At 47.2% G+C, this 23,215-nt stretch overlaps 2 protein-coding genes and 1 long non-coding RNA gene across 6 annotated transcripts in view; 1 reads left to right on the top strand and 2 right to left on the bottom strand.

Moving 5' to 3' along the window:
- tbc1d2 (TBC1 domain family, member 2) overlaps positions 1–5,315 on the top strand; it is an 11,024-nt gene extending 5,709 nt beyond the window's left edge. For all 3 annotated transcript variants that reach the window (XM_069719542.1, XM_069719543.1, XM_069719541.1), the window contains 6 exons: positions 202–402; positions 547–734; positions 883–1,003; positions 1,076–1,261; positions 1,645–1,766; positions 3,899–5,315. In XM_069719542.1, coding sequence (XP_069575643.1) covers positions 202–402; positions 547–734; positions 883–1,003; positions 1,076–1,261; positions 1,645–1,766; positions 3,899–4,100 — 1,020 coding nt within the window. In that variant the 3' untranslated portion in view covers positions 4,101–5,315. The remainder of the gene's footprint in view (positions 1–201; positions 403–546; positions 735–882; positions 1,004–1,075; positions 1,262–1,644; positions 1,767–3,898) is intronic.
- Positions 5,316–5,553: 238 nt separating this feature from the next.
- On the bottom strand, positions 5,554–22,762 carry slc44a1b (solute carrier family 44 member 1b). Of its 2 annotated transcripts, none has more exons than XM_069719515.1 (16): positions 22,649–22,762; positions 18,925–19,014; positions 17,214–17,356; positions 15,975–16,111; positions 12,811–12,904; positions 12,560–12,729; positions 12,400–12,489; positions 12,170–12,327; positions 11,916–12,102; positions 11,596–11,764; positions 11,349–11,505; positions 10,951–11,034; positions 10,721–10,858; positions 10,408–10,644; positions 10,205–10,303; positions 5,554–8,454 (listed from the first exon to the last, which is right to left on the bottom strand). In XM_069719515.1, exons 1-16 carry the CDS (start codon positions 22,703–22,705, stop codon positions 8,431–8,433), a joined length of 2,034 nt encoding a protein of 677 aa, XP_069575616.1. In that variant the 5' UTR covers positions 22,706–22,762; the 3' UTR covers positions 5,554–8,430. The 2 variants fall into 2 exon arrangements, with proteins under 2 accessions (XP_069575616.1, XP_069575617.1); XM_069719516.1 differs by lacking the exon at positions 22,649–22,762 and adding an exon at positions 19,403–19,682.
- Positions 17,371–18,475, bottom strand: LOC138633355 (uncharacterized). Its single transcript, XR_011311881.1, has 3 exons — positions 18,090–18,475; positions 17,784–17,915; positions 17,371–17,735 (listed from the first exon to the last, which is right to left on the bottom strand). It is a non-coding gene; the product is annotated as an uncharacterized lncRNA (long non-coding RNA).
- Positions 22,763–23,215: the final 453 nt, after the last annotated feature.

Raw genomic sequence — 23,215 nt, 5'->3', positions numbered from 1 at the left:
CTCACCTGGACTCACCTGGACTTGCGTGGGCTTACCTGGACTCACCTGGACTTACCTGGACTTGCGTGGACTCAGGGGCCGCGGCGGTCCCTCTGTCAGGGTTTCACTTTTTTATTTTAGGACCGTGCTGGTCCAGAGGTCCAGGGACTCCTAGACCAATCAATGATCCTGATCAGCTGATCGTGTCTGGTTCTGTTTCAGGAGGGAATGGAGCGCCCCCTGCTGAGCCGCTGGGCTCAGTACCTAGCTGGCAGGTCAGACCAGGACCTCGGTCCCTCACTGGACCTCAAAGTTCTGCTGCGGGGAGGCGTTCCTCAGGAGTATCGGTCCAGAGTGTGGCGCTGGTTGGTCCGAGCCAGAACTAGCACCATCCGAGACCGCCACCCGTTGCGCTATCAGCAGGTACAGGTCCACGGGTCCTCGCCTGTCCTCACCTGTACTCGCCTGTCTTCACCTGTCTTCGCATCTGTCCACAACTGTACTTACTTGTACAACTTGTACTTACCTGTTTATCAGCTTTCAGTAATCCAGCTGTTGTGTCTTCAGCTGTGTGAGAAGAGTCGGACGTCTCCTCATCCGGCCTCCAGACAGATCCAGCTGGACCTCCACCGCACCCTGACAACCAATCAGCACTTCTCTTCACCCTCTAGCCCCGCCCTCCAGCAGCTCCGCCGCATCCTATTGGCCTTCTCCTGGCAGAACCCTACTGTTGGCTACTGCCAGGGACTCAACAGGTACTCTCCCTGACACCGATTGTTTATATACTTCTGAGGACTGTCTTTACCTGGAGGTCACACTGCTGCAGGATGGTGGTCTGATTGTATTGTGTCACGTGGTCATGTGACGGGGTCATGTGACATTGTGTGGATGTGTGTCCCTCAGGTTGGCGGCCATCGCTCTGCTGGTCCTTCGGAGTGAGGAGGACGCCTTCTGGTGTCTGGTGTCCGTGGTGGACACCATCATGCCTCAGGACTACTACACCCATAACCTGGTGGCCTCTCAGGTGAGGAGACACGCCCCCCTGCTCACCTGCTCTCTGTCTACCTGTCCTCTGAGGTCACGTGTCTGTCTGCAGGCGGACCAGCGAGTCCTGAAGGACTTCATGTCCGAGAAGCTCCCGCGGCTGGCAGCTCACTTTGAGGACCACGGCGTCGACGTGTCCCTCATCACCTTCAACTGGTTCCTGGTGGTGTTCGTGGAGAGTCTGCCGAGCGACATCCTGCTGCCGCTGTGGGATGCCTTCCTGTACGAGGGCACCAAGGTAGAGCACCTGAACGCACCACGATAACACAGATGACAACACCTAAACGCACCACGATAACACGGACGATAACACCTGCATGCACCACGATAACATGGACGACAACACCTGAAAGCACCACGATAACACGGACGACAACACCTGAACGCACAACGATAACACGGACGACAACACCTGAATGCACCGCGATAACACAGACGACAACACCTGAACGCACCACGATAACACGGACAATAACACCTGAACACACCACGATAACACGGACGATAACACCTGAACGCACCACGATAACACCTGAACGCACCCGATAGCACAAATGACAACACATGTTGTGTAGTGGTGTTGTATAGTGGTGTGGTGTAGTCACGTTGTGTGTTTCTCAGGTGATCTTCAGGTACACTCTGGCTCTGTTCAAATACAAAGAGGACGACATCCTGAAGATCCAGGACAGTGTGGAGATCTACCGCTACCTGCGGTTCTTCACCAAGACCATCTCTGACAGCAGGTACGCACACCTGGTCTGAAGTACTCAGGATCAGCAGAAGTACTCAGTTGCATTGCAGCAGTCGCAGCTTGATGACCATGTGTGTGTATGTGTTTATGTTTGTGTGTGTGTGTGTTTACGTTTGTGTGTGTGTGTTTACATTTGTGTGTGTATGTTTGTTTGTGTGTGTTTATGTTTGTATTTGTGTATGTGTTTATGTTTGTCTGTTTGTGTGTGTTTATGTTTGTGTGTGTATGTTTATGTTTGTGTGTGTGTGTGTTTGTATGTGTTTATGTTTGTGTGTTTGTATATGTTTGTGTGTGTTTGTATGTGTTTATTTGTGTGTGTGTTTATGTTTGTGTATGTTTGTGTGTGTGTATGTGTTTATGTTTGTGCGTGTATGTGTTTGTGTGTTTTTGTTTGTGTGTGTTTATGTTTGTGCATGTGTTTTATGTTTGTGCATGTGTTTATGTTTGTGCCTGTGTGTTTATGTTTGTTTGTGTGTGTATGTGTTTGTTTGTGCATGTGTGTGTTTATGTTTGTGTGTGTGTTTGTGCGTGTGTATGTGTTTATGTTTGTGCATGTGTATGTTTGTTTGTGTGTGTGTGTTTACATTTGTGTGTGTATGTTTGTTTGTGTGTGTTTATGTTTGTATTTGTGTGTGTGTTTATGTTTGTGTGTGTATGTGTTTATGTTTGCATGTTTATGTTTGTGTGTGTATGTTTGTGTGTGTGTGTTTGTATGTGTTTATTTGTGTGTGTTTATGTTTGTCTGTTTGTTTGTGTGTGTTTATGTTTGTGTGTATGTTTATGTTTGTATGTGTTTATGTTTGTGTGTGTTTGTATATGTTTGTGTGTGTGTTTGTATGTGTATGTTTGTTTGTGCATGTGTTTATGTTTGTGCTTGTGTGTTTATGTTTGTTTGTGTGTGTATGTGTTTGTTTGTGCATGTGTGTGTTTATGTTTGTGTGTGTGTTTGTGCGTGTGTATGTGTTTATGTTTGTGCATGTGTATGTTTGTTTGTGTGTGTGTGTTTACATTTGTGTGTGTATGTTTGTTTGTGTGTGTTTATGTTTGTATTTGTGTGTGTGTTTATGTTTGTGTGTGTATGTGTTTATGTTTGTTTGTGTGTGTGTATGTTTATGTTTGTGTGTGTGTGTGTTTGTATGTGTTTATTTGTGTGTGTGTTTATGTTTGTCTGTTTGTTTGTGTGTGTTTATGTTTGTGTGTATGTTTATGTTTGTATGTGTTTATGTTTGTGTGTGTTTGTATATGTTTGTGTGTGTGTGTTTGTATGTGTATGTTTGTGTGTGTTTGTTTGTGTGTGTATGTGTTTATGTTTGTGCATGTGTTTATGTTTGTGCTTGTGTGTTTATGTTTGTTTGTGTGCGTATGTTTGTGTATGTGTTTGTTTATGTTTGTGTGTGTCTTTGTGCGTGTGTATGTGTTTATGTTTGTGCATGTGTATGTTTGTTTGTGTGTGTGTGTTTGTGTATGTGTTTATGTTTGTGCGTGTTTGTATGTGTTTGTTTGTGTGTACGTGTTTATGTTTGTATGTGTTTATGTTTGTGTATGTGTTTGTTTGTGTGTGTTTGTATGTGTTTGTGTGTGTATGTGTTTGTGCGTGTGTGTGTATTTGTTTATTTTTGTGTATGTGTTTGTTTGTGCGCGTGTTTGTTTGTGCATGTATTTGTTTGTGTGTGTTTATGTTTGTGTGTGTGTTTGTGTGTGTATGTGTTTGTTTGTGCATGTGTTTGTTTGCACGTGTGTATATTTTTTGTGTGTTTGTTTATGTTTGTGTGTGTGTGTGTTTGTTTGTGTGTGTAAGTGTTTATGTTTGTGCCTGTGTATGTGTTTGTGTGTGTGTTTATGTTTGTGCGTGTGTGTGTGTGTGTGTGTTTATGTTTGTGTGTGTTTGTGTTTGTCTGTGTATGTGTTTATGTTTGTGTGTATGTGTTTGTGTGTGTAAGTGTTTATGTTTGTGCCTGTGTATGTGTTTGTGTGTGTGTTTATGTTTGTGCGTTTGTGTGTGTGTGTTTATGTTTGTGTGTGTTTGTGTTTGTCTGTGTATGTGTTTATGTTTGTGTGTATGTGTTTGTTTGTTTGTGTGTATGTGTTTATGTTTGTTTGTGTGTGTGTTTATGTTTGTTTCAGGAAGCTGAGCAGCATCGCCTTCAATGACATGAATCCGTTCCCGCGCCGCCTCCTGAGGAACCGTCGTGCGCTGCACCTGGAGCGCCTGCAGGGGGAGCTGCAGGAGCTGGAGGAGCAGCAGAGGGAGTTCGTCACGGAGAGCGCCGAACGTAAAGACAAGGAGCTGGACGCCATGATGAGCGAGGACGACGACGACCTCTGACCCCAGAGGACACTCCGACACGCAGAGAAGGTTTAATATGAATGTAAATAAGTGGGCGGAGCCAGAGGTAAAGACGTCTTCTCTTCCTTCCGCTGTATGAAACTGAAGCTAAAAACGTTGCTGCCATCTTGTTCTGGTGATGTCTTTACAACCAGACTGTATGCAGTAGTAAAGGGGGCGGAGTTGTGGTGTTGAGGTCCCACCCACACACGAGGCCACACCCCTTGAACTTCACGTTGCCCAGCCGCCATCTGTCTCGCTGGACGTTGATCAGTTTCTAGATAAACGTGATCAAGAACTGCTAGCCATCTACCTCGATAGCTACATATCAGACCGGCTTGTTGTCTGTAACGTTAGCATTCACTTGCTAATGAAATTAGCTTGTGAACTCAAAACTGACAGTTTACTGCAGAACATTTCGTGGTTTGAAACCGACGACGTTAAAGATAGTCCATCTTTATTTACAGTCTGCGTCACATAAAAAACACAACGACACACTTCATCTGCTGGAAGCTCATCGATTTGGTGACTACACCCAAAAAAAAAATTCAGTTATTAGAGACGCTTCTTCTGAAAATGTCACTCACTAAATAAACACTTTATGAATCTGAGAGATCGTAAATGAAAGTGTCCATTAGCTTGATTTTACGTCCAAACTACCTGCGTCTAAACTTCAGTTTGTGTTCAGTCATTAGCTTCATGCTAACGGTCTCATATTGATTATTATTTTAGGATTTTATCCTTCGAATGAAAAGGTTTGATTTAATCTTCGGTTGGCAAACAATATTTCTTCAAACAGAGCTAACCTCATTGATGCTAACATATGCTAACCTGCTTCACGCTGATGTTTCAGAAAAACTTTGAAAGAAAACTTTCTTTCTGTTGATTCCAGCGCTGTGATGATGATCCGGTTCATATCTGTAATTCTGTTGTTAGAATTATCTCTGTCCTGGTTTTGTATTTAAATATTCTGTAATTTCACATCTTTTGGTTCTTTGTGTCTTCTTCGATAAATAATTATTGTAAATTAGATCGAGCTGTTGTTTGATGCTGAAGTTTCCTGAACAATGGAAGTGGTCGTCATGGTTACTGGTTCAGTCAAGGCAGTTATGAAAATGTAAAATTAAATGTATGTCTTTTATCAAACAGAATAATCTTCGGAAATAACACAAACGTGTCTCTGACATTTTGTTCATTTTATAAAAAAGCAGATCGACAGAATTATTAGAACTTTTCTGGGTTTTTTCTAAGTCCGACTTTCCATCACAGAACTGAATATTCTCCGGTTTGAATTGTTGGTTGGACATAATGAGATATTTAGATAAATGTAAATGTTCTTTTCTATTTTTAGAAAACAATGAAAATAGTCTTTAGCTGAGATATGATGTCATCATGTGACCTTTTTAAAACAAATATGTTGACGCCGCAATGAGAAACGTAGAAAACGAGCATATTCAAATTTTCCATTTTATTATTTTTCTTACAAAACAAATATACATAAGAAATGATAAATATAAAAAAACTGAACCCAGAACCAAAGAAAAAGTTCTTCAATGTTACAAACAACTTCTTACTGCAGAGAAAACACCAGTGTTACACCCGACCGTCGGCCTAAAGTCGGAACTAGTTCTTGTTGCTATGCAACCGTCCATCGCCAAGACGAGTGTAAGAGTCCCATCGGAAAGAAACGGAGACGTCTATCAGGTAACTGGAGAGTTTAGTCCCGTGAATCTAACAGCAGATTATTCACAGCGTACGAAGAGGACGCGCTGCAATGCAGAGCTGAAAAACATGGACATGCAACTTGTTCGCCCGCTCCGACTGGGACGCCTCATTCAAACCGACCACTACGGCCAAAAGGGACGAGGAAATGTCGAGTCAGGACGCTCCATTCGACTGACGTTCGTTAAAATCTGAGAAGCAGATAAATAACCATCAGTCGTCTACTTAAAACTTGAAGGGTTTTTAAGCAGGAAACAAACACGAAGCCTCAACAAACCAACGAAACATCAAAACGGGATTCATCTAGACTGAACCGCCGTCTGAGCGAATGTTTGACACGTGAATTCAAGTTTAAGAATTTTGTTTTCTTTAAACTTTAAATCTGTTGAGGCTGAAACTTTCCGAACACGCTCACATTGGCTTCCAGATTTACTGGAAACGTCGATCAGTTTCTGAATGATGAGCTCATCGAAGAACAGCTGTTCAACATTGACGTTGCTCTCTTGTGGCGTTCAAGACCTCCGAATTCTCTGAACTTCTGTTCACGAGTTGTGACATGTTTGCTGACGTTATAAGTGAATAAATTATCATTTTGACCACGTGGAGTTTTGGGGCTCGTTTCTCTACAGATGAACTGTTCCAACCCGCCAGTCGTCAGAAACAACCAATCACAAAGAGACAGACTGATCTCTTCTGTGATGTCATCCCCTGCACACACCTGTAACCAGGTGAGATGTAGAAATGTTGAGTCAGCTGCAGGTCGGCTGATTGGAGCGTCCCAAACCTGTCGCCGTCAGCAGGCGGAGCTTCTCCTCTGTATGCTGATTGGCTGGGTTTCATGAACGAAGCAGGTTATTGGTCAGCAGGTGAAACGTGTTATTTCAAACTAAACGTATAAATGTGTTGGAGAACAGGAGTTCACGTTTCCTTTGATTGCTCTTTACGTTTTTTCTTTTTCGGGACGTCTGAATACGATAAATGTTTGTGTGTTAATATTTGAGCTACGAACACGCTCGTCTAAAACTACGGCTACGTTACGTGTTTAATGAACTCCATCTTTAGTGCAATTAGTCGACGTGCTCGGAGCAGCGCGTCCTGCATCCGCAGATTTTTAACGTACATGCGCTTAATATCTCAAAACTAAATGTCAGAGCGACGCCCAGTTTCTGCTCACGAGAAAAGTACACGGAGATCGTTCCCTCGCCGACACCACTCAGATCAGCCGGACGGTCAGCGGATCGGAGGAGAGGCTGAGACCGAGAGGTGCATGATGGGAACACTCGGAGCCAATCAGCTGCTCCGTTACACCTCGGTCAGGAAATTAAACTGGAGTCGGAACAACGGTCATCGTCAGAAACACGTCAGCAGGTCGGAGTTCGAACAAGAAAAACGTCACGTGGCTTTTTGAACCGACTGAATGTAAAAACGGCCGACGGTTTCCATGGAGATGGATTAAAATATCTGACTGCTTTTAAAGTATTTCTTTACATGATTCTTAATAGTACAGTCTGCAACCAGGCAACGCGTCACGTTGGGCAACGACAACAGTTCCCTCAGCGTCCACTTCATTACGTCGGGTTCCAAAGATGATCAAAGGTCCACTTACTGCTTTTCTCTCAGCACATTGACCCAGAACAGATTCCAGATCTCACTACGGTTGACCGATCAGTTGACCGATCAGTTGACCGATCAGTTGACCGATCAGTTGACTCGTTGTACGGTAACAAACATTAAAGCTCTGACAGGTGAGTCGTCGCTCACTTCCTGTCTGAGCCGACATGTCATTAAACATGTTGAAGAAGCAGGAAGACTTGTTGTTGTTGATGTGGTCACATGATGCAGTCTGTTTTATTGCTGACTGTCCCAACTCAGCTTCAACAGGAAGCTCCGCCCACACCACCTTCTTCTCAGGGTTTAATGGAAACGTTGTGACTTCATGTCAAGGTGTCAGAGAGGCGCCGGACAGGAAGTTGGATCCCGGTGATGGTTTGTGGAAACAGACTACCTGTCAATCATCCTCAGATCAGCTGACCAGACACTGATGTCATCAAACTGAACCGCTGACAGGAAACCCGACAGCGACCTGAAGGTGAGAGTCATGTGACCGGCGTCATCTCCGTCATCTCATCTCTGCCTCCTCTGGTCACTCCTCTGGTCACATGACCTTCACCTGCGGGTCACAGCGGTCACCGACACGCAGCGACCAATCAGGGTTCTGTTCCTAGGACGTGTTTCCATGACGACAGCCCCGCCACACAGTCCCAGTCTGACCTTTGACCCAGTCCTCTGACATCCACAGGCCCCGCCCCCTCGATGACACAGGTGCTAATGTCTCCAGGACGTTGGGAACACAGAAAAGGTGTCGGACGTGTTCGAACCGAAGAGCGATGAGTTCCGTGAGTTCATAAAAAACGACATCACTACGAAAAAATGCATCAGCCGGTTTAAAATCTGCAGCGCTTCAATATAAAGTGCTTCGTTACGTTGTTACGTTTTTACAGTTTCTTATTAAAATATTTTCCCTGGAGTGAAACCATAGTAAACATGTTACACGTTGGTAAAAATAAACATTTGGAATGTCTCTTTAAGTCCCAGCGGCTCATTTTGGTCAAGCTGAACTCGTCCCCGGAGCCTGAAACAGGAAACGACCACACGTTACCATGGCGACACCACACACAGCTGAGAGCAGAGCATCATGGGAGATGAGGTGAGTCAGAACCAGAACATCCTTCAGAGACCTGTTTACACCTCTGACAACACTAATGGGTCCCTGAAGGTACCACAGAGGAACCTGATCTAAAGGGTGTGTAGTTCTACCTGTAGTTTGAAGATCTACCTGTAGTGTGTAGTTCTACCTGTAGTGTGTAGTTCTACCTGTAGTTTGTAGTTCTACCTGTAGTGTGTAGTTCTACCTATAGTGTGTAGTTCTACCTGTAGTGTGTAGTTATACCTGTAATCTGTAGTTCTACCTGTAGTGTGTAGTTATACCTGTAATTTGTAGTTATACCTGTAGTTTGTAGTTCAACCTGTAGTGTGTAGTTCAACCTGTAATTTGTCGTTCTACCTGTAGTTTGTAGTTCAACCTGTAGTGTGTAGTTCAACCTGTAATTTGTCATTCTACCTGTAGTTTGTAGTTCTACCTGCAGTGTGTAGTTCTACATGTAGTTTGAAGTTCTACCGGTAGTTTGTTCTACCTGTATATTGTATTTCTACCTGTAGTTTGTAGTTAAACCTGTAGTGTGTAGTTCTACCTGTAGTTTGTTCTACCAGTACTTTGTAGTTCTACCTATATTTTGTAGTTCTACCTGTATTTTGTAGTTCTACCTGTAATTTGTAGTTCTACCTGTAGCTTGTAGTTCTACCTGTAGTGTGTAGTTATACCTGTAATTTGTAGTTATACCTGTAGTGTGTAGTTCAACCTGTAATTTGTCGTTCTACCTGTAGTTTGTTGTTCTACCTGTAGTGTGTAGTTATACCTGTAGTTCATAGTTCCACCTGTAATTTGTAGTTCTACCTGTAGTTCGTAGTTCAACCTGTAGTTGGTAGTTCTACCTGTAGTTTGTAGTTCTACTTGTAGTTCTACCTGTAGTTTGTAGTTCTACAGTGACAGATTGAAACAGAGTGAAACTGTGAAACTGAACTTGTGAACGTGTGGTTTATTTCGGACGTGACTTCAGGTCTCATCAGTTAGTAGAAGTGGATCCATGCAGGACGCAGGACTCAGCAGGTGAACTCACCTGAACTCATCTAAACACTTTATATTCTGTCTCTCTGATCAGAGCAGGTTACAGACTAAACTGTGGTTTGAAGATTGTCCACCAGGCGGCGCTGCAGCGTCTCACCTGCTGAGTCCTCGTCCTCCTTAAAGCACGGCGGTGACACACAAAGGCCGAACACAAACACACATACAAAAATATCTCCATACAAAAGATACAAAAGTAAAAAATTAATAAATTACAAACAGGAAGTGGAGGAAGAGTTCAGAGGTTGTAGATGAGGATGATGAAGATGACGGGGGTCAGTCAGGTTAGCATGCATCAGGTAGCATGTAGCTGTTAGGTCTCTGCGGTGACGGCGGCTGGTTTAGCAGCAGATATGGCAGAAGGGGCGGGGCTTGGCGTGTGCAGCAGGCTGACAAACAGAAAGAGGGTGGAGGTGGGCAGGTAGAGGAAGAGGAAGAGGACGACGTCCTCGCTGAGACAGAGGACGAAGCCGCTCTGCTCCGTCATCATCCAGTCCACCAGCACCCCCACCAGCAGGTAGTACACCTGGAACTCCTGGAGGTCGTCCCACTCCCCATCATCCGGGCCCGCCCCCACCGCCGCCTCCTCCGAAAAGCTCTTCTGCCTGGCCACACCCCCTCCGCCACCGCTGTCACTCACCATGGGCTTCATCTCTGCCCCCTCCGACACCGCCTCCTTCACCCGGCTCCGCCCACGCTCCACCGCCCGCTCCAACCGCCGGCTGCTCTCCACAAACTCCTGCAGGGGCGGGGCCAAACAGAGGGTGTAACAGCAATGAAGTTAATTCAAGTCAGAAAAATACAAACAACAAGGTGTCATCACCGTCAGACGGCATTCCTCACCATCAGAGCTTTGTCCATGAAGAACTCCTTCCCCGGAGTGCCGTCGTTGTACTTGGTGTCGATGGCGAAGCAGAGGAAGAGGACGTCCACCACAATCTCGAAGACGGACAGGAAGCAGTGCGCCACCAGGAAGGAGAACAGACACACGATGATGAGCGGCAGCAGCCACTCGGCGTAGTCCTGCTGGTAGTTCAGCAGCAGCACGCCGGCGAACGCCGTCGACGTCACGATCAGGATCTGAGGGGAGAGTTTACCATCAAGTCCAACACCAACCGACTCCAGAACCAGAACCCGCTCGGACCGGCGGCCTCACCTTCCCCAGGAAGAGCACGAAGTCTCCAACGGCGTTGATGGTGGCGACGCGCAGCGCGTTCTCCACCAGCAGCACGAAGGCGTCGCGGGCAGACGTGCAGAAACTGGTGTTGTTGATGGCCGTGGCTGCATATGCATTCTGGGGAAAAAAAAGATAGACGCAGGTGTGACGGACACACCTGGACCAATCAGAGTGCAGCGTATGTGTGGTGGGGCGGGAGGGGGGGTCACCTGATTGAGATAGTTGAGGCACTTCTCCAAACACCACAGACAGCAGATACACGTCTTCAGCAGGCAGCGAGCACACGCGTTCTCCTGGAAACACATGATGTCATCAATAACTTTATCAATACAAACACATGATGTCATCAATAACTTTATCAATACAAACACATGATGTCATCAATAACTTTAGCAATACAAACACATGATGTCATTAATAACTTTATCAATACAAACACATGATGTCATCAATAACTATCAATATAAACACATGATGTCATCAATAACTTTAGCAATACAAACACATGATGTCATCATCACATGACTCCTGAGGTGATGATGTCAGAACCTTCGATCAATAATCAATAACGTCTCATTCACAGATCAGAGGTTATTAATAAAGTTACCTTTCCTTTGAGCTGGTTGTGGACGTACATGAGGACGAGTCGGGGGATCTTCACCAGCGTGATGATGAAGGATCCTTTAGCGACGGTTCCCAGGTGGTACCGGGCCAGCCTCAGAACCGAGGACAGGATCGGGGTCACTGGAAGGCGGTTCTTGTCCCTGAAACACAAAGTCCACGTTAAGATCTGCTGAAACCAGTCAGGTTCTGTGGCCTCGCACCCGGCCCGGTGCAGACAGGTGTGGACTCACCTGGTGAAGTAGTACGTGACCACGGCTCCGGCCACCGTCATCTGCTGACAGGCCAGGATGAACTCGCTGACCCAGACCAGACCCACAGCGTGGTACCAGGTCAGGTACTGAAGAGGACCCGTCAGTCTGAACTCGGTCAGTCCCGTCTCCTCGTTCTGGACCGGGTTCCCTGCAAAGTCACATGGACCAGGATCAGGGACCAGGGACCAGGGACCAGGACCAGGACCAGGGACCAGAGGGGACAGAAAGAGAAACCAGAACATCAGATGAAGCAGATAATAAGTGGACCAGTAGAGCAGTAGTGTGAAGCTGCATCTGACCGGTGGTTCCGAGGAAGAGCAGAACCAGAACCCAGTAGGTCCAGAAGAGCAGCAGGGCGATGAAGGTGACGAAGGGCTGCAGCGTCAGCAGCGGCAGGTGGATGAAGACTTTTCCGGCCACGTGGAACAGCGCGATGGTCAGAGCCACTCGCTTCCTCATGAAGAGCATCAGCAGCAGCAGGATGATCTGAAACACACGCACACTCAGCTGTGGCTCCGCCCACTGCGTCATGACATCACGTCCACATACGTACCGTGAAGACGGTGGCAGAGACGGCGTAGACGAGCAGCGCCTGCCCGCCATCCCGGATCACCTCCACTTCCTCCTTGGCCTCCTTGGCCGGTTTGACGGAGGTGTCGTTGCCGTAGAGCCGGTGGTCGACGTAGAGCCACCAGAGGACGCTGGTCCCCGCTGAGACACACACACACAACCATCACACACAGTCCAACTACACACTCACACACAAACAGGAAGTGACCTCACCGAGGGACCCGAGGACGACCAGCGCGGTGAGGATCCAGACGAGGACAGCGGAGATGTAGCGAATGATGACCATGAGGATCATGGAGAGGACTAAGGGGAGACAGAGGACACGTGAGGTGGCGTCCCGGCAGAGAGTACATGGAGACGGAGGCGGTCCTACCGAGAGCGAGGACGCACAGACCGATGATGACCTCCTTACTCGCCGCCACGCCGGCGATTAGACGGTGAAGAACGCTGTTATCACCCACGAACGTCACCACGGCTTCCGCAAACTGGGCGTAACATGACACGTCCACCGGCGTGCAGCGGTTAAACACCGGCAGCGGTTTGCTGAGGACCGAGGTCAGAGGTCAGAGGTCAGATGTTGGATACAGGGTTTCAGAGGAGGTCGGGGTGAGAAGCTGGACGTACCTGGGAGGAACAGGAAGTTTGGGACACTTGGTGACGCGTTCAGGGAGACCCGGATATTTATGAGCCGCCAACTCGTAGGAACATAGTTCAGAACCTGAGACAGGAAGCAGACGGAAGTCATCTTCATCATCATCATCACCATCATCACTTTCATCATCACCATTATCACCAACATCATCATCACCTTCTTCCTCATCACCAACATCATCATCATCATCACCATCATCATCACCAACATCATCATCACCATCATCACCATCTTCATCACCATCATCACCAACATCATCATCACCATCATCATCATAACCATCACCTTCATCATCATCACCATCATCATCATCATCACCAACATCATCACCATCATCATCACCATCACCAACATCATCATCAGAACCATCACCAACATCATCATCACCATCACCAACATCTTCATCATCATCACCTTCATTATCATCACCATCTTCATCATCATCACCATCATCACCAACATCATCATCATCACCATCACCATCTTCATCATCATCACCATCATCATCACCATCACCAACATCATCACCTTCAACATCATCATCATCACCAACATCACCACCAACATCATCATCACCAACATCACCATCATCATCACCAACATCATCACCATCACCTTCAACATCACCATCACCTTCATCATCACCAACATCATCATCATCATCGCCATCACCAACATCATCATCACCAACATCATCATCACCATCTTCATCATCATCACCATCATCACCAATATCATCATCATCACCATCTTCATCATCATCACCATCATCACCATCATCACCACCAACATCATCATCACCATCATCATCACCATCACCTTCAACATCACCACCACCTTCATCATCATCATCATCACCAACATCATCATCATCGCCATCACCAACATCATCACCATCACCATCATCATCGCCATCACCAACATCATCACCATCACCATCATCATCACCATCACCAACATCATCATCAGCACCATCACCAACATCATCATCACCATCACCAACATCATCATCTTCATCATCACCATCTTCATCATCATCACCATCATCACCAATATCATCATCATCACCATCTTCATCATCACCACCAACATCATCATCACCATCATCATCACCATCACCTTCATCATCACCAACATCATCACCATCACCTTCAACATCATCATCACCAACATCACCATCATCACCATCATCACCATCATCATCATCATCACCAACATCATCATCACCAACATCACCAACATCATCATCATCACCAACATCACCATCACCAACATCACCAACATCATCATCACCACCAACATCATCATCATCACCATCACCTTCAACATCACCACCATCACCATCATCATCACCATCATCACCATCATCATCACCAACATCATCATCATCATCACCATCACCTTCAACATCACCTTCATCATCATCACCATCATCACCAACATCATCATCGCCATCACCAACATCATCACCATCACCAACATCATCACCTTCATCATCATCATCATCATCACCAACATCATCACCTTCATCATCATCACCATCATCATCACCTTCAACATCATCATCACCAACATCATCATCATCATCATCATCATCAGCACCATCATCACCTTCAACATCACCAACATCACCATCATCACCAACATCATCATCACCATCATCATCATCATCATCATCACCATCACCATCATCACCATCACCATCATCATCATCGCCATAACCAACATCATCACCATCACCAACATCATCATCAGCACCATCACCCTCATCATCATCTTCATCATCACCTTCATCATCATCTTCATCATCACCAACATCATCATCACCATCATCACCAACATCACCATCACCTTCAACATCACCTTCATCATCATCATCACCATCATCACCAACATCATCATCACCAACATCATCATCACCATCACCTTCAACATCACCTTCATCATCATCACCATCATCACCATCATCATCACCAACATCATCATCATCATCGCCATCACCAACATCACCATCACCATCATCATCATCATCACCATCACCTTCAACATCATCATCATGATCACCAACATCACCTTCATCATCATCACCATCACCTTCAACATCACCATCACCTTCATCACCATCACCAACATCATCACCTTCATCATCATCATCATCATCACCATCATCATCATCATCACCTTCATCATCATCACCATCATCACCTTCACCATCATCACCTTCATCATCATCACCATCATCACCAACATCATCATCACCATCATCATCATCATCACCATCATCATCACCAACATCATCATCACCATCATCATCATCATCACCATCATCATCACCAACATCATCATCAAACTGAAACTTTAATCACAGGCGGAGCTTCAATCTGTCAATCACTCTGATTATTGATCCATCAGAACAGACGTGTCTGTGTGTGAATGTGTGACAGGAGCTCCTTTCATAAACAACATGGCTGCCAGCGAGCTGTGAGGTCACCTGACCAAACGCCTGCTGCCACGTTTCCACCAGTGAGTCACCGAGCGGCCATGATGGAGGACCTCCGAGTAGAGTGGCACCGACGACACGGCTCACATTAATGCTGCCTTTGTTACTCTGAGTGTGTTCACACTGTCGCCTGCAGACATTCAGTCATCGCCGTGACGACACGAGGGCAAGCGTCTGGCCAACTGCTGACATCACTGCGTCCTCTGTAACCAACCAAAAGGTCTGTTCCTCTATCTTTGTGAGGACACAGTGTATTCACAGGCCCTTTCACCTGTAACACTTCAACTGCTTTCACCTGTAACACTTCACCTGCTTTCCCCTGTAACAATTCACCTGCTTTCCCCTGTAACACTTCAACTGCTTTCACCTGTAACACTTCCTTCACCTCCTTTCACCTGTAACACTTCACCTGCTTTCACTCGTAGCACTTCACCTGCTTTCACCTGTAACACTTCACCTGCTTTCACCTGTAACACTTCACCTGCTTTCCCCTCCACCACTTCACCTGCTTTCCCCTCCACCACTTCACCTGCCTTCACCTGTAACACTTCACCTGCCTTCACCTGTAACACTTCACCTACTTTCACCTGTAACACTTCACCTGCGTTCAGGAGTCATATGATAGCGCTGCCTCACCGTTGAACATGGCGAACCTCTTCAGGTCCTGGTACGTCTTCAGCTCCTCGGTGGGACACAGGGACACACACAGAGCCATGGACTTGATCTTCCTCTGGACGATGTCGATGTTGCAGGGATCCAGGAAGAAGACAAACCTGCAGGAGACGGAGAGGACAGGAAGTCAGCAACGTTTACACAGAGGTGAGCTGCCTTTGTATTTCAGGAGAGGACTTGACGCTTGAGGGAGTCTATTGGAGACTGTCCCTAGTGGTCCTCAGTGGTACTGCACCTTACAGAGCCAAAGACTACGGACAGTTTTTTAAACAGTCTGTGGTCCACAACCATCAGATCATTCTATAATTATAATATTTATAATAATTATCACTCTCTTCAGTGACCAGAAGGGGCAGTAGTGGGTCAGGTGGTGCAGCAGGTTTCACACTGATTGTCCTCGGGTCCTTCTGTTCACATGACGTGTCCCTGAACACTGGACCTCCTGTTGGTTCTGGTGGACCACAATGCAGCGTCTGTCTGAGCTGATACCGTCCTGGAGGTGTGTTTAATCAGAACCGGACCAGAGGAGGATTAAAGCAGCACGATGTGACGATGTGGACGTGGGAGGAACGTGTGACTCGACTCAACAACAAACCCAACAAAGAGCCTCAGTCTGATCTGCAGGGCCTTGAACGCCTCATGGCTGCTCTCCTACAGCCGCAGGAATGTGTGTGTGTGTGTGTGTGTGTGTGTGTGTGTGTGTGTGTGTGTGTGTGTGTGTGTGTGTGTGTGTGTGTGTGTGTACACGCACAATGTCAGTCAGCACAATCAATACTGAATTGTCCCACAGGACTTCGAACGCACCATGTGTTCAAGTGCCAGAAAGAGTCTCAATAACACACTGAAAATACTGAAGTACTACAGTAATACTACAATAATACAACAGTAATGTGACAGTAATACTACAGTAATACTGCAATAATACAACAGTAATATGACTAATACTATGTTATTAAAAAGCCAGATAAAACCAGAGTATAATATAAAGTACTGCAGTATTACACTGACCGATACTTCAGCTCCTCTAACGCTGTAAACACACAACGTGACAGATTCGGTTCTGATCCAATAAAAACTGAAGCTGTCATTGAGTTTAAAAATGCTCCGAAAATAACCAACATAAAAACTCTTTAATAACCTGAATAAGAACTTTAATAACCTGAACAGAACGTTAACACAGGAAACAGGAAGCAACGGACTCACTTCCTGTCGGTGTGATCGAGGCCGCTCAGCCGGACGCCTTCGATCTGCTCGTTGCGTCGGCCGCAGGTGTTTCCGTAGCTGTCATACCCGAAGACGAGGCGAGCGGCGCCGCCGGTGACGATGGTGAAGCCGCAGATGCTGCCCTGCAGGACGGAGACGAGGCGGCTGTCAGAGGGCCATCAATCACAGTCATCAATCACTGAATCAGCTGATTAACACCTGATGAGGTCAGAGGTCAGAACAACGTGTTTCTGGATCAGCTGTTTGTTCTGGTTTCTACTCAACATTAAACTTTCATGTTTCTATTTCTGTCCTCTTCAGTTGTAACAGAAAACTGCTGCCGACCAATCAGATCACTCTGCTGCACCAGCCAATCAGCTGCCAGCTCTGCTGCGGCGTTCACTGTCTGCAGTAATACAGGACGGCAAAGTCCGACTCATTTATGTTTCATCTCTCTGTGTAACCTGCAGCTGAACCGACCTGGAGGACCCGGGACCTGGAGGACCCAGGACCTGGAGGGACCTGAAGGAATCGGGACCTGGAGGAAATGGCACCTGAAGGAACTGGGACCTGAAGGAACCGGGACCTGGAGGACCCGGGACCTGGAGGAACCTGAAGGAACCGGGACCTGGAGTACCCGGGACCTGAAGGAACCGGGACCCGGAGGAACCTGGACGAACCGGGAAATGGAGGAACCGGGACCTGGAGGAACTGGGAACTGGAGGAACCAGAACCTGGAGGAACCGGGACCTGGAGGAAATGGCACCTGAAGGAACTGGGACCTGAAGGAACCGGGACCTGGAGGACCCGGGACCTGGAGGAACCTGAAGGAACCTGGATGAACCGGGAAATGGAGGAACCGGAACCTGGAGGAACCTGGAGGAACCGGGAACTGGAGGAACCGGAACCTGGAGGAACTGCGTAACGTTCAGAAACATTTAGGTGACGTTCAGGACTGTTACACATTGAAAATTTCAATCAGCTGATTTGATGTTTTTCTCTGTCCTGAATCTTTTTGGACTTCAGAACCAACAGAATGTCTGAAAGTGTCGGACCAACCTGTTCCACATCCTAACGACAACTTTGAAATATTTTCTGTTATCATACGGACAAATCAATCAATCAGTCAATTGATGGATCACTAAAATAAATGGATGAATAGGGTGACCTCTGACCTCTGACTGCAGTCTGGTCCAACTTTTACTTCTACTCACTGATAAAAATGAGTAAAAGTACTTTTATCTGATCCTCTGATACATAAAAATACACAAACACTTCAACACTCATCAGATACTGCAGTACTACTATAGTAATATTATAGTAATACTACAGTACTACTGCAGTAATATTACATTATTACTACAGTAATTCTACAAGTACTACATCAGTAATAGTACAGTAATACTGCAGTACTAAATAGTACTACTAGTACTGCAGTATTACTACGTGGACTGTAGTAGTAATACTGCAGTCCAGCTATTTGTAGTACTGTACTGCTGTAGTAATATTGTAGTAGTACAGTAGTTCTACTACAGCAGGACTACAGTACTCCTCCAGCAGTAAGTTTGCCGGGCTGCCGGTGCCGGGCTGCCGGTGCCGGGCTGCCGGTGCCGGGCTGCCGGTGCCGGGCTGCCGGTGCCGGGCTGCCGGTGCCGGGCTGCCGGTGCCGGGCTGCCGGTGCCGGGCTGCCGGTGCCGGGCTGTGCAGTTACCATGCCGACGCAGAAGACGGTGAAGAGCAGGAACCAGGGCAGGTCGGTGCAGCTCCGGTCCTCCAGCGGTCTCCATTCTCTCTTTGTCCTCTGAAACACACACAAACACGGTCACCGTGAGAGCACAGCCGGGCCTCCAGAACCGGGCCGAGCCGGGCTCACCTCCACCCCCCTCCCCTCGGCCCGTTAGCGCGGCTCGGCTCATCACTGATCACACACACCGGGCTCGGTGTTGTTTACCGGGAGCGGAGTGGCGCCGCTGACAGGCCCCGGTAACCCGCCTGTTCTCGGGAGGAGCTAATTGGATTAAGAGCGCTGCTGGCTCTAATCCCAGCTCGGCCCGCTCGGCTCCCCGGAACCCGTTTCTCTTTCACGGTGACAAAAAAAAAAAAATCCACGCACCGGTGGTCTGCTGAAGGACACCGGCAGGATGGAGGACGGTACCGGCACGGACCGGACCGGACCAGGCCATGCTTACCTCCGAGCTACCGCAGCATCCCATTGCAGTCAGGGTGGACGTTCCCGGAGCTTCCCGGAGCTTCCCGGAGCTTCAGCTCAGCAGCAGCGGGGGTCTGGAGCCCGACAGGCGGGGAGAGGAGACGGACAGCCCCGCGTGATGCCGGAGGCCGAGCCCGGAGCGGAGACGGTCCCGACGGTCAGACTGCGCGCTCCGGCCCGCTGAACATGTTACTGTCTGAGCCTCTCCGGTTACCGAACCTAACGGGGATTAACGGCCGAGGATTTGTCCGCCACACTTCCTGGTGGGCCGTCAGGTACAGCGGCCATTCATCTCATTGCGCACGCGCAATCAGTTGCCGCGCCGAAGCGGAGCTCAACAACATCCCCGAGGAGCTGCGGCTGCAGTACCGGCTCTGACCGCTGAGCGGAGGGGAACGGCAGTGTGGCGCTGTTCCCACTGACTTTCTACTTAGTCTAGAAAACACACGGACCGTTTGACCAGCAGGTAGAAAAGATGGATGAACATTCATCAGCAGACTGCAGCGCTGTCTTCACCCGGAGACATTGTCCTCATAAACCACAGAGCTGTCCTCTCAGACTCAAACACACAACAACTCTGAAAGAGTCCTCACAGTCAACACAACAAAACCTCACACAAACATAAACAAAAAAAGGAAGTGATCACGTTTCATATCCTAAAGGTCAAAGGTCAGTTTCTCTGTGACATCATTCTGTTTCCGTCCATCAGTGATGTCCATCTTTCTCTTGTGAAGAGATCTTCTGTTGTCATGGCAACAAGGAGGAGGAGACAACCAGGAGGAGGGGACAACCAGGAGGAGCAGACACCGAGGAGGAGGAGGAGACAACCAGGAGCAGACAACCAGGAAGAGGGGACAACCAGGAGGAGGAGACAACCAGGAGGAGGGGACAACCAGGAGGAGCAGACACCGAGGAGGAGGAGGAGACAACCAGGAGCAGACAACCAGGAGGAGCAGACAACGAGGAGGAGGAGACAACCAGGAGCAGACAACCAGGAGGAGGGGACAACCAGGAGGAGGAGACAACCAGGAAGAGGGGACAACCAGGAGGAGGGGACAACCAGGAAGAGGGGACAACCAGGAGGAGGGGACAACCAGGAGCAGACAACCAGGAGGAGGGGACAACCAGGAAGAGGGGACAACCAGGAGCAGACGACAACCAGGAGCAGACAACCAGGTTTAATATTTTTACGGTGATTTCATCAGTTTAAATAAATCTCTCATTTAGATTTTTATCAGCAAGTCATGTTGGATGTTTCTGGTTATTGTGTCTAAACTTTGGTTAGTTAGTAATTCAGTTTGTTGCTTATTTTCTTTGATTTTTCTCGTCTAATTGATTGTTTGCTTTCCTATTTGTTTGTTTACTTTCTTGTTGCTTCTTTCTTTGTAAACGCTGACCTGTGGAGGAGTGTTCCCTGTGATCAGCTGTTATTGATTATTGGCTGTATTTGTTTGTGTTATTTACATGTTTATCTGTGTTTGTCCCACGTTGTCCTCCACAGCATCTGTTGACCGTCTGAGGACAGAGGAGGACACAGAGGACAGAGAGGACAGAGAGAACAGGTCCAGGGTTCATCCCTGTCAACCTGCTGCCTTAATAAGTAGTGAAGACACTCTGAGCTGCTGCAGAAAAAGAAGTGACGTCTTTGTTTCACTTCTACATGAATACAGAGTTCAGTGTTTACAGTCTGCACCAGTCACCACATACAGTACACACACACACACACACACACACACACACACACACACACACTAACACACACACACACACACACACACACACACACACACACACACACACACACACACACACACACACACACACACACACACACACACACACACACACACACACACACACACACACTAACACACACACACTAACACACACACACACACACACACACACACACACACACACACACACACACACACACTAACACACACACACACACACACACACACACACACACACACACACACTAACACACACACTAACACACACACTAATACACACTAACACACACACACACACGCTAACACACACACACACACACACACACACACACACACTAACACACACACTAACACACACACTAATACACACTAACACACACACACACACGCTAACACACACACACACACACACACACACACACACACACACACACACACACACACACACACACACACACACACTAACACACACACACACACACACACACACACACACACACTAACACACACACACACACACTACACACACACACTAATACAACACACACACACACACACACACGCTAACACACACACACACACACACACACACTAACACACACACACTAACACAAACACACACACACACACACACACACACTAACACACACACACACCAGTCACCACATACAGTACACACACACACACACACACACACACACACACACACACACACACACACACACACACACACACGCACACACTAACACACGCACACACTAACACACACACACACACACACACACACACACACACACACACACACACACACACACACACACACACACACACACACACACACACACACACACACACACACACACACACACACACACACACACACACACCACCCAGGGATGGACAGTAACTCAGTCCATTTGCTCCATTCAGAGTCTGGATGTTCTTGAAGGCTGAGAACCAACTGAAGAAGTGAACTGTTAATAAACAATCATAATAACAACAATTATAATGATAATAATAATGATAATAATAAGCTGCATGGAGCCAGTCTTTCTGCCCTGATATTCTCGATGTAGTTGGACTCCTTGTGTCTCTGGTGGAGCATTAACGTCCCACCGAGACACAACAGACACTTTAAAAACACACCGTGCTGTGGTGGAAATCAGCGTGTGGGCTCAGGAACAGGCGTGTTGAAGACTTCCTGTTTCTCTGCTCCAGTTTCTCTGCTCCAGTTTCATGTCCATGGCTGCTATGTGAACACATGTTCACGTAGCAGCGGTCACGTTAACGTGCTGATTAATAACTCTGAATACGTCCTGATGAAGGTTGTTGATCCTCCGTGTACATCACCGCGCTATGTTCAGGAACACTGAACTTATTGATCGGACTTTTCCTGCACACACTGGCTGTGCTCTCAGCTAGGTATGGGGGGGCGGAGCCGGAGGCGGAAATAAGAAATAAAAGCAGAAATAAGTCAGCTGGTGTTTTACCTTTATCCTGAGCAGGACTTGCTGCTGAGAGCCTGAACACAGACGCTTAGAGTCCATGTTCCCGGGGGGTCCAGCAGAGTCCTGGAGGTCCAGCAGTAGTGCTGGTTCTGTCAGACTGAGGACAGTGATGTGGGTCTAATCAGGCAGCAGAGGACAGAGAGCTTTTGTCTCATTGTTTACTGTAGTACCAGGCTGAACACTGTGTGTGTGTGTGTGTGTGTGTGTGTGTGTGTGTGTGTGTGTGTGTGTGTGTGTGTGTGTGTGTGTGTGTGTGTGTGTGTGTGTGTGTGTGTGTGTGTGTGTGTGTGTGAGCTGCAGCGCCCCCTGCTGTGAGGATGTCTTCAGACTGTTTCAGGTGAAATGAGCTGATCATTAATCTCAGAATTATTGACGACTGATCAGAGACAGATTTGTGACATCATAAATTCAGTAAATGTTTGTTGTGTTTTTATTAAAGAACTCTGGAGCTTTAAATCTGAATGTTTCAACTTTCCTTCAGAAGAAGAGTTTCTGTCTGTAAAACACGGGCTGGATGTGAACTACTGCCCCCATGTGACAGGTTGGTAC

This window comes from Brachyistius frenatus, unplaced genomic scaffold, assembly GCF_029030835.1.
Source record: "Brachyistius frenatus isolate BFR_SWC_R1_liver_20210118 unplaced genomic scaffold, ASM2903083v1 Contig_216, whole genome shotgun sequence".
NCBI classification, from domain to species: Eukaryota; Metazoa; Chordata; class Actinopteri; family Embiotocidae; genus Brachyistius; species Brachyistius frenatus.
The sequence above is the reverse complement of the archived record's forward strand: the minus strand, read 5'-3'. Positions and strand labels throughout refer to the sequence as shown.

Bases quoted from the DNA above. Each gene is read 5' to 3' on its own strand.
- slc44a1b (XM_069719515.1), bottom strand. From the start codon at position 22,705: ATGGACTCTAAGCGTCTGTGTTCAGGCTCTCAGCAGCAAGTCCTGCTC. The intron at 17,357-18,924 runs GTAACTGCACAG...TCCGTCCTGCAG, and splicing joins CCGTCTTCTGCGTCGGCATG to GGCAGCATCTGCGGCTTCAC. The intron at 12,490-12,559 runs GTAGGACCGCCT...GTCTCCCCTTAG, and splicing joins TCTGTGCGTCCTCGCTCTCG to TCCTCTCCATGATCCTCATG.